Source organism: Mercurialis annua, linkage group LG7, assembly GCF_937616625.2.
Source record: "Mercurialis annua linkage group LG7, ddMerAnnu1.2, whole genome shotgun sequence".
NCBI classification, from domain to species: Eukaryota; Viridiplantae; Streptophyta; class Magnoliopsida; order Malpighiales; family Euphorbiaceae; genus Mercurialis; species Mercurialis annua.
The window spans coordinates 6,386,474-6,398,566 of NC_065576.1; the positions used below are offsets into that span (position 1 = coordinate 6,386,474).

Sequence of the window (12,093 nt, forward strand, 5' to 3'; positions counted from 1 at the left end):
ATATTCAATCAGGATATCGAGTGACAAAGGGATTAAAAAATTATTGTAAATGCATGGTTAAATCGGATTATCGATATTCGTATAACTTGTGTAGTTAAAATGTCTTGTTAGAGGCCACTTGTGACTTGTGAGCTGAAATAGGGAGTTTCGGCCTACTGCCAACGTTATATGAACCTACAGGGTCGCTCACTAAAAATAGGCCCAAAACAGTTATGGGTTGTATAAAACCAATGACATTAAGTGATTAATTATATATATATATATATATATATATATATATATATATATATATATATATATAAATTTATTAATTCAAAATTTAAAGATAAGTATTTTTTTAAGGTATTATCTTTTGCAGATAATAATAATAATAATAATTAATATATATGTATAATTATCAAAAAAGAGTTTTTGATAGATATAAATTCAAAATAGTTATTAAAAACGTAGTGTTTGTATATGATTGCAAAACACGTTTTTGAGTAAACTCTAAATGTCCTATTTTTCTATAAATAGAATCTTAATGCTAAGGTTTTGTATTCTGTGCTTTTCGAAATAAACACAAGACATAATCACTAAAATTCAAAATTGTTTGTGAAGCAACAGTGCTAGTACACAAGCACTAGTTTTAGCTAAGATTATTCGTGTGGATACTCGTAGAGGACGCGTTTTTTTAGAGGTGTTTCTGATCTGAGGCCAGGTATCACCAAAATGAACCACCTCCTTCCTTCCTACATTGCTGTTTGAATTCGACATGCAAATAAGTATTAATTATATTATTAATCTATTAATTCGAATTACATGGACTTTGGTTTAGGTTTTAGATAAAATTTTGAAATTACGCTGCCTTATGAATCTAGAAAACCCAACAATATTTGCATAACATTCATTTTTGTTTTTATTTCGTCATTGAAAGAAAAAATCAATTAGTGACGCATAGAAATAACAGAAATTAAGATTTCACAACGAAAGTTTTCAGTGCCCCGTCGTCCTTGATTTAATTAGCGTAAGATAAGATAATTTTCCAATTTGCCACACTTCCCAATGTCTTTTTCTTTCCCAAGTAAATCTAAAACTGCCACATCACATCTTCCATCCTTCTCATTATCGTCTCCGTATATATTTAGCACCATCATCATGGAACAACATCAAAAAAATTCCCTTCTTTCCGGTCAAATCAAATTACTTTTTAGCGACGAAAACCAAAAATCCCAACAATTGAGATGCATCCTTTTACTTCAGAAGCTAATCAACGGATTGCAAGAATCGCATCCCATATTAACCCCCCTGATCCCCAGGTCTATCATTAAATAATTTAAAAAAGAGCAATTTTTCTTGATTTTTTTTGTTAATTTTTGGTATCTGATTTTAGGGTTATCTTTGTTTATAGATGGAGGGGATTTGTGGGGTTCAGAGGGAGAATTGCAGGGCAAAAGGAGGGGCAGCAGGGTTCAAGGTGGCTATATTGGGAGCAGCAGGTGGAATTGGACAACCGTTGGCTATGTTGATGAAGATGAATCCACTTGTTTCAGTTCTTCATTTGTATGATGTTGCTAATACTCCTGGTGTTACTGCTGATATTAGCCACATGGACACTGGAGCTGTGGTAACATTCTATTATCTTTCTTTCTTTACTATTGTAATGATTCTTGCGGAATTTGATTTGAGTGGATTCTGTTTCATCAAAAGAAAATATTTTCTGCAATTTAGTTATTTCCAATATGAAACCATGCCGCCCATATGAGTTTGGTTTAGTGGTCTAATCCTCAGCCAGGTGCCATGGTCGCGGGTACAAACTCAGGCTATGCTCTTTTTAATAAATGGAGTGGTTGGGACTGGCCTTCCAGCGGTTATATCCTGGAATTGCCAAGTATGTGGGCTTGCGGGCGGTCCATATTCCGGGGTTTACATTGATCTTGAGGTTCGGCTCCGGGGAGTGAGTCCTTGTCGTAAAAAAAAAAAAAAACATGCCAAGAGTGATATGATCTTGAAGTTGATACTGAATGGATTGGGAATCTAATTTAAACCTTTAGTTTTAGACCAATTAAAAAACTATCTTGTTGCATATTGAGATTCATATGTTGTCATGTTGAAATGCTTGTTTATACTCATTGGATCTTAGCATTTTAAATGGCTATTGATATGCGATGTTTAGGCGTTAATGTCAATTCAAATACATGTTCTATTCAATTTTAGATGAATTGCTATGAAGTTTATTGTAAATTGAAGATTTTAAAGTAGTCATTTGGATCTTAACATTTTAAATGGCTATTGATATGTGATATTTAGGTGTCGATGTTAATTCAGATACATTTTCTATTCAATTTAGATGAAATGCTAATTTATTTGATATTTCATAAAATTTTATTGTACAATGAAGATAGGCCTAATATACAGATTGGACCTCTTGTTTGGTTCGGTTTTGAATTTGGGTCCTAATGAACTTTTTTTTCGATGGAGGTACTTGATTGTTTGAATTTAGATACATATTTATATGCAACTTTGAGCTTGTTTGAATATTTTGACAAACCTTACCTCAAAAATGTTTATGATTAATGTTAAGCTGAAATTATGTATAAACAAACCAAAATGAAAATTCTGAAGCTTCACTTAGCTCGGCTCAGTTATAGCCTTAGACGCAAGACCATGTGCTATGAGTGTGCCTTGTAAAGATGTCCATTTGCTTATTTAATCATGTTACTTAAGGAGCTGCCAATGATTAATAATAGGAATATATTCGCAACAAATGTCGACAAGGCTCTTTATTCCATAGTATAAACTGCATATTGATAGGGTTAACACTTACTATGTACTTACTGTGTATGTATGTGTTGATATTGTAGATCTTTTAATAATTAAGACTGCTCATGTATTGCTGAATAGGATGAAACAAATTCCACTATTCCTTAGAAATAAAGTTGTGAAGTCTCTCTGCAGACAAGAAATAAGTGAATGAAATACTCAGAAAATTGGAGTTTTAAACCTCATAAGATTAACCAAGGATACTTTAAATTTGACCAGTGGAATTGAAGCCTTTCCATGCTAATTTTCAGGTACGTGGTTTCCTAGGCCAACAGCAACTGGAGGATGCCCTTACAGGGATGGATCTTGTGATCATTCCTGCCGGTGTTCCTAGAAAACCAGGAATGACAAGAGATGATCTGTTCAACATTAATGCCGGAATAGTTAGGACCCTGAGTGAAGGAATTGCCAAGTGGTGCCCGCGAGCTATTGTCAATATTATCAGTAATCCTGTTAACTCCACAGTTCCAATTGCTGCAGAAGTTTTCAAGAAAGCTGGCACCTTTGATCCAAAAAGAGTTTTAGGAGTCACAATGCTTGATGTTGTCAGAGCCAATACTTTTGTGGTAAGAACTATGTTATTGTTTCATCTTCTATATATAGTAAGTGTACGAACTAATTTTCACTATTGGTAATTTTAAGAATTTGGTGGCATTTGTTGAAAGTCAACGGTTTAATTAGCACAGAGAATTGTGGAAAGTTACTGAAGTAGTCTTGCAAACATATGTTATCATCATATAATGCTTTTTTTACATAATAATGAAACTCATTGAACTCGACATTAGATGAAGGATTTAACGTAACATACTGGAGATACTATGCGAAGACAATTTGAATTCTCTAATCGTTGCTGGAAGGAGGACTTTTAATGGTTCTATGACCTGTTGAGGCATATTGTGTTGGTTGATAATCTGTCAGATGGTCATGCTGATGAAAGCACTGCTTCTAAACTATAATCTTGCTAGATATGATTCACAATATTTGCTTTCTTTAGCTTCTTTGTTTGCTTAACTGTATTTTGTTCTCACCTACAGTACAAGCTATCCTTCATCCTGTTACTGGAATCAATATTGATGTTTTTCTTCTATGTTTTGGTTGCACCACAGGCAGAAGTTTTGGGCCTCGACCCTAGGGAAGTTGATGTTCCAGTCGTCGGGGGTCATGCTGGAGTTACTATCCTACCTCTTCTATCTCAGGTTTAAGAGAACTCCTGTTTAAAATTTTGCATGTATGTTCTGATTTTGTTTTCTCTCTTTAGTTTATGTTTTTTACAATTCTTTGTTTTGTAGGTTAAACCTTCATGCTCATTCACGCCAAAAGAAATTGACTACTTGACGGATCGTATTCAAAATGGTGGAACAGAAGTTGTCGAGGTAAAAAAATTGCGCTGTTTTTATTGCGGTTTATGCAATTAGGATGTAATAATAGTAATTAATTTATGTCCTGTTTTACTTTGACGGGCATCCTTTTGGCAATGTAAAACTCTGAAAATGAGGAGGCACTCAGGTCGTTATGTTGCTTTGGTTCAAAATGATTACTAATTTATTAACCAAATTTATTTGATTATCTCTAAAATTTATGTTGCACGGAAACTTTTTGAGCACCATATTTCAGAATTTTGTTTCTGTTTCTGAAATGCTTTCGGAAAAACTTGGAAACTCTATATTTATAATCTATATTTATTAAAAATTATCGTTCCAAAGTTTCCCGTTTCAACGTTTCTGTTCACGTACTACATAGTCTAAAATCAAATACATTTAACCAACTTTTATAATCCAATTTGCTCATTGTATTTGGTTCAGTTATTTCATTTCTTTTCACTCGTATCTGAGCTACAAATAATTGGGCCTTTGTGATTGATTACTTTATGCAATTCTATAACTAAACCAAACTGAATTATCTAAGCACAAGTACTAAATTAGATCATCTGAAATGCGTCAACTTGGTTTGAGTTAACCAGCATTTGTTATGTTTTATCATGTTAATTTATTTGACTGAATTTAGCCGGCATTTTAATTTATCATGCAGGCAAAAGCTGGAACCGGTTCTGCAACACTCTCTATGGTTGGTTTTTCCCTCCTTTTTCCTCAGTTCCTAATCTAACCCACTTATATTAGCTTAATTCTGTTATCTGAACTGGATAAAATTACACCATCTGACCAAAAGAAAATGTACATGAAACTTGCAGGCATATGCAGCTGTTAAATTTGCAGATGCGTGTCTTCGGGGCATGAGGGGAGATGCTGGCGTTATTCAATGTGCATATGTGGCTTCTCAGGTTATTTGTTAATTCCCTCTTTGGATAATATATTTTTTAGTATTTCTATCATTTACTGTTTTGGCAGCTCGCATACTGATATGTGGCTTTGTATAGGTAACCGAACTTCCTTTCTTCGCGTCCAAGGTACGTCTTGGCCGCACTGGTGTTGAAGAAATCTTTCCACTCGGCCCCCTCAATGAGTATGAAAGGTTCGTATCTTCTTCTTTCCGAATTTCTTCTGATCATATACCAAAAACCACTTCAAATTTTATGGAAAAAATAAGTCTTACATTATGTGCTTATTAATAGGACTGGATTGGAGAAAGCAAAGAAAGAATTAGGGGCAAGTATTCAGAAGGGGGTTTCTTTTGTCCGGAAATGAGACGATCGCGGCTTTATGAGGCCGTCCGGGAGATTTTCTTCCGATTATAGTTTATTTACTGTTTTTAATCTGAAAATTTGAGCTTCCCTTGAATAAAATGCTAGCGTCTTGTTTTGGCTGACATAAGTTTTGAAGTGTTGGGTAAAAATGTGGGAAGCTCTAGTCATATTTATGTAATAAATAGAGAAATCTGTTGAGCTAGCTAGGGACTTGTTCATATTATTGATTCCACACATAAAAATTATGCCTTTGTTTTTTTAACTACAATGATCAAATTTAAAACGTGTTTTGTGGCTTGAATTTTGATCCGAGAATGAGGAACTGTCAACCTGATGGTTTTATAGCCGCTGATAATTAATTACTGCTCTGACGAGCATTTTATTTAATCCGTATTTTTCCTTTCGGAGACGTGTTAGAAATTTGACATTTCAGACGTGAAATTTTATTTTTAACATAGGGAATTTTGAAATAATACTGTTTTGTCGTATCATTATTATGTTTCGTGTTTGTGCAACTTAGTCAAAATATGACTTACCAGTTTATGTTAAAATGTTCTGAGATATTAATTTCTATAAAATTTAATGTTATTAAAAAACTTAAAATTTTATTTTTCTGAATTATTTATCAATTAATACTATAATACCGTTGTAATATTGAAATGAAAAGTAGTGAATATGTGAATTGGTATCACATTATTGGACTTATTCATGGGCCGGGTTCGTACTGGACTGTCAACTTTAATATTTTTTTACGTAACTTCAAGCCTGGCCCATATTTTATATTTGCTACACATTATTTTCTATTTAAGTGGGTTTGAGCCGGGTTCTTTTGGACTTACATGAAAAATGGTACAAAAATGAAAGTCTCAACTTGTCTATTAAATAGCCGAGAAAATTAGGGAAAATACTCTATTCTCTAAAATAATAGTAAATTATACCTCAACAAGGAAAAAATAGAGAAAATACTTCATCTTTTTAGCACTTTTATTTTTTTTACTCTAACATCTTTTTTTATTATAATAATACTTATTTTTTATTATTTTTTACTCTAACCATTTTATTTTTACTCTAACATGAGTATCTCCTTTTTTTTCTCAGATTTTCTACTTTTTGTCTCTCTCTCTCTCTCTCTCTTTTTTTCTCTTTCTTCTTCTTCTTCTTCTTCTCCATTTGTCTTCTTCTCCATTTTTTCTTTTTTTTCGTTTATTTTTTTATTCTTTATCACGCCGCCGTCGTTCCTTCAACGATCCGCCGTTGCTCCGCCTTCGTCCCGCCTTCGCTTTGTTTTCACGTCGCCGTTGATTTGCCGTTCTTCCACATTTTAACGATTTTTTTTCTTAACTCGTGGTGATTATTACGATTTATTTTAACTCTCATATCTAAAAAAATTGTTCTTGAATTTTTTCAGTTTAAGATCTGAAAATCTGCATTAAAAACGATTTTATAATGAAAGAAAACAATTTTCTGCAGAAAAAACGATTTTCTGCAGAAAACAGCTCCTGGTTATCATATCGTTATCACTATGACGTTATCATATCATTATCATAACACTGCAGAGAAAAATATTTTTCTAAAAAAAAACAGTTTCTGATTATCATATGAGTATCACTGTATTATCATGTAGTTATCATAATATTGCAGGAAAAAAAAGATTGTTTATAGAAAATAATATTTGATTATCATATTGTTATCATAACATTATCATGTCGTTATCATAGCATTATCATATGATACCGAGATGCTAATATTTATGGTACCTATATGATAATGTTATGATAATATCTATGATTATGTTATGATAAAACAATATTTGATTATCATGTCAGTATCAGTATATTATCATATTATTATCATAACACTGCAGTAAGATAACTAGATGATAATGAAATATGATAATGTTATGATTATGTTATGATAAAACAGTATCTGATTATCATCTCAGTATCAGTATATTATCATGTTGTTATCATAACACTGCAGTAAGATAACTAGATGATAATGAAATATGATAAGATTATGATAATTGGATGATAACGTGCGCAAAAATATAATTACAGAAGGATTTATGATAATCAGATGATAACGGAGTAAAATCATAAATATTTTTAAACCCAGAGTAAAAACATAAATCTGAAAAAAACGTGAGGTATTTTCTGCAACTTTTCCATGTTGAGGTAAAATGTGCAAATATTTTCATTTTTGGAGTAAATACCTAAACTCCCCACGGCTTCTCGGGTTTGGGCTCGGACCAGGCGTGAAACATAATTTGCTGTCCAAATTCAGCTCAAGGACGGTCTTGGATGGGCCGGATGGCCGGATGGGTATCCAGACGACGAACATGTCTATGCATTATAAATGGTTTTTTTAAACTGAGTCTTTTTTTAAAAACTTGTGGGATCGACTTCATATACAGTTAGTTTAACATTTTTCTGCGAGTTTAGTCTATAATTGTTTTAGAATAAAATTAATTATACTTACTCTTGTATTTTTCATAATGTGTAGAAAGCAACGGTTAAGATATTCAATATGAATATGCTACAATTGACATAAGAATAAAAATAAAAATAAAAATATATTAAAATTGCCATAAAATATTTCCACGTTTTTTTTACATAATATGAAAATATAGGTGGGAATGTAATTGATGGACAAAATTGTTAAAATAAGTTAAATTTAAAATATATGAACCTCATAAATAAGTAAATGGATTTGGAATGAACTTTTACTCTTTTATGAACTGTGTATTTATACAGTTTAGTAGGGGTGGGCAAAAAAACCGGTCAAACCGATTAATCGAACCGAAACCGGAAAACCGAACCGAAAAATATGGTTAACCGGTCCAACGGTTTAGGTTTAGGTTTTGATTTTTAGTTTTCATGGTTAATGGTTTAGGTTTAGGTTTTGGATTTCTAAAAACTGTGGTTAACCAGTTAACCGGTTTATATATATATATTCATATATTTTTAATAATTAATAAGATATATTTTATGATCTATAAAATAATATTGATTTTATAATATACACAATAAAATATAAATATAAAAATATATTGACATATATTTTATTTAGGAATATTTATATATTTTAGGAGATTTTATATATGAAAATATTGTAAAAGAAATTTGTTTTCCTTATTAAAATATTTACTTAACAAAAATAGGAATATTTAAGTCTATAAATAGTAGAAAGTGGACGTGAACAACACTACAAACAATTTAAAAAATACAAACCTAACTTTAATATTACTCATAAATTATTTGTAAATAATAATAGTTTTAAATATTGGCATTGATTTAACTATTTATAAGATAGTTTAGATTTATATTTTTTTAATATAATTTGAATTTCTATAGTTTTTTTTGTTTGCTAAAAATCAAATAGAATTAAAAATATATCTTTTTTTGTCTTTAATTTTTCTAATGGTTATATGGTTAAAAACCGCAAAACCGAAAAACCGAACCGTTTTTTATGGTTAGCCAATTTACCGGTTAACCGTTTAAAATTTTAGGTTTAGATTTTTAATTTTAAAAACCGTATTACAATGGACCGTTTTACAAATTACCCTCATGGACCGGTTAACCGGTCCATGCCCACCCCTACAGTTTAGGAGTCAGAAACTTGCCTGTAAAGGACAATCATGGAAACAAGAGACAATTGAAAGAATATTCAATAGATTTATACAAAATTGGATGTAAGACAAATCTATTCACATTGGTCAGATAATAAAAAACTGTGCCGTTTTGCTGTTTACACACACCTATTTTGACATTGGCACAGTTTTTTGTGTTTTTTTAATTCTCCAAATCATTATTATTTTTTTGTCTTAAAAAAAATTATTAATATTTTATTTAAAGTTTCATCAGTTTTTGCAAGTTTCCTGATCTGAACTGATGCTCACGCCACTGACCTGAGATTTTGGTAATTATGAGATCCTCTTATAAAGATGGCTCTGCCTTTAAAACTCTATGCTTTGTTTGGATCGATTGCCGAGAAAGAACAATTTTCCTACCCAAAAGACTCACCATTGTGCCTCAATTCAATGCTTTTTCTTGATTTTTGCCATACTTATGTTTAAAACTACTTTTACCCTAGTTTTTATCTCTCAAAAGACTATAATATGCCTTTAATCTTAAAATTGTTTTTTTTATACCTTCAAATTTATGATAGTGGAATTACATAAATAATGTGTTAAAAAGATTGTTTTTTAGATAGAGATATAATCTAATTATGCTAATGATTAATGTTAGAGGTATATGATTTTGAGTTAATTCAATCGAAACAACAAACTACACTGAGACCCCAGTCAAATCTGATACTTCATGAATGTACTTATAGGACCTAGCTGCTCGGAGTTGACCTCGATGGTAATTGTTTGATTTGAAAGTTATCTTCCTACGAATCTACGATAGAATAAATGAGTCTGATCGGAGACTTTAAAAACTAAATTATGACAAGACTGGTGTGATCATTGAATTATAATTGGATAGCCAGTTGAACCACACATTTTTTTATATATGTAATGTACACATAAGATTGCTTTAGAAAAATAAAAATATAATTAATTTTATATATGAAATTTTGTAGTTTTTAAAAATGAAGTAAATGAACTATACTAAAATTTATAAATCACTCAAAGGTTCATTTTGCCTATTAACCCTAGCATAAAAGATTAAATAAGGTCAAAAATTTGTAGTTTTGAATAAAACACTTTTAAAATGGATTTGGCTCATTGTACTCCACCGATTTCAATTTGTACATCATATTTTTATAGTTTTATGTCACCTTAGCTTCAATATATTAACCATTAAAAAATGTGATGTACAAATTAATAAAATGAGTCAAAATGTGTATTTTTTATTTAATATTTTTACGCCGAATTCACAAAATAAAATAAATCTTTATTCAATTTTAAAATTTAAATTTTACTCTCTCTTTCTCAGTTTGGAAGGGATACTTCTTTTAGAATATTTTATTTTAGATACTATATATTTGTTTTAATATTTCAAATTACATATTTTATCATTAGTCCACTATCTTCTTTGAGTACAATTTATTTTCTTTTTTGATATTAACCTAATATTTTCTTAAATGTGTGTAATACACAAATGAATACAATTTCTACTATAGATTGTAAGTGGATATTAATTGATATCTTTAAATTCATAAAAAAATTGATATCTTTAATGGAACCTTTTATTAATGGATTTTATAGTCAGCGCAATTATGGTGTTGTACACATTATTAAATCTATATGATTGATTGTAATGGAATCATTATTCATTCTTTGAGTTGCATGTGTGCATAATAACATGAAATAAATAAAATTGCACTAAGTTTTTATGGTAGGTGCATGAAATTGTATAATTGATTAACATGCTACTTTATAAAATAACATTGTACTTTATAACATTTGAAAATCTTTGACCTAAGCAACATTGAAATGCCCTCTCTGGAACAATGATGAATTTTCATAAGCCTGTGAAACATTGCATGATTAAAGAAGTTGCCTTTTATTTTTCCATAAAAATTCCTTATATTTATCTTCATAAGTTATTTGATCAATATTTTTTAAAATCTCTAAAATTTGTTCCTGTTTATTATAAAAAATTGAATTTAAAACTCTTAATAATAATAATAATAATAATACATTTATGATTTAATCTTAAAACTAAGAAAAAAAATACATCAATTGTGTTTAAATTTTTCCGAATATGACATTTCAGTATCTTAACTTTTACTCCCTCGGTTTCAAAATAATAGTCCACTCTTTCCTTTTCACACATTTTAAGAAACACAATTAATACTCTAAATTTTTACAATTTTATTTTATTTTTCCTATCATACCTTTATTAAATGTTGTGACTAATTTACTTTTTAAATTAATGATAATAAATGATAAATTTTAAATAAGGGTAATATGAAAAAATTAACACTTTAAATTGTAATTTGTAAGGAATGTGGACAACTATTTAGGACAAAAAAAGAGAAAAGTGGACTATTATTTTGGGATGGAGAGAGTATGTTTTCAAACTAATATTTAAAATTATAAAAAATATTTCAAACAAGTGTTTTTAGCTATTTTTTGGTCATGAATATACTAAAAATTTAAAATAAGTCTCATATTTGTTTAAATTTTCTTGTTATATTTAGAAAAATATAATGATAGTATGTACAAATGATATAGTTACCAACTAAAATCAAAATAACAAACTATAATGATAAATTTTTAAAATTTATTATTATTTTTGTTAGTATTTCTATGATCAAAATGGCTAAAAATACTACTTTAATAGACTCTATAAAAATTAAAATATTAATCTAAAAGAAATAAAAATTAAGATACTAAAATGGAAGATTCCTAAATTTTAGATACCATTGATACAATTTTATTTTATTTTTCATATCAAATTGATGTTCAAAATGCGATTTATTCGTAACTCATTAAAAAGTTTTTTCAAAATGTAACACAAAAAAAAGTTATGGTTTACTCACCATCAAAAAAGTTAGAGTGTTTATCCCATGCAACCGTTGCGTTACGTCATTTTTACATCAAGCCAATGAACATTTGCGATAGGAAATCTTTTATTTATTATTTATTTTTTTGTCATTCAATTTTTCATATGGCTAACGCACAATTGGTTTGTTGCATG

At 29.8% G+C, this 12,093-nt stretch overlaps 1 protein-coding gene across 1 annotated transcript; it reads left to right on the forward strand.

The window, feature by feature from the left end:
* The first annotated feature begins 1,060 nt into the window (after window positions 1-1,060).
* LOC126657363 (malate dehydrogenase, glyoxysomal-like) lies at window positions 1,061-5,744 on the forward strand. Its single transcript, XM_050352037.2, has 9 exons — window positions 1,061-1,298; window positions 1,391-1,606; window positions 3,054-3,368; window positions 3,909-3,998; window positions 4,092-4,175; window positions 4,831-4,866; window positions 4,991-5,080; window positions 5,177-5,271; window positions 5,372-5,744. The coding sequence occupies exons 1-9, from the start codon at window positions 1,224-1,226 to the stop codon at window positions 5,442-5,444; spliced, it is 1,074 nt and encodes a 357-aa protein (XP_050207994.1). The 5' UTR covers window positions 1,061-1,223; the 3' UTR covers window positions 5,445-5,744.
* The last annotated feature ends 6,349 nt before the right edge of the window (window positions 5,745-12,093 follow it).

Coding starts and splice junctions, on each gene's coding strand:
- LOC126657363 (XM_050352037.2), top strand. CDS start 1,224: ATGCATCCTTTTACTTCAGAAGCTAATCAACGGATTGCAAGAATCGCA. Junction 1,299..1,390: donor TTAACCCCCCTGATCCCCAG/GTCTATCATTAA, acceptor CTTTGTTTATAG/ATGGAGGGGATTTGTGGGGT. Junction 4,176..4,830: donor GTGGAACAGAAGTTGTCGAG/GTAAAAAAATTG, acceptor TTTATCATGCAG/GCAAAAGCTGGAACCGGTTC.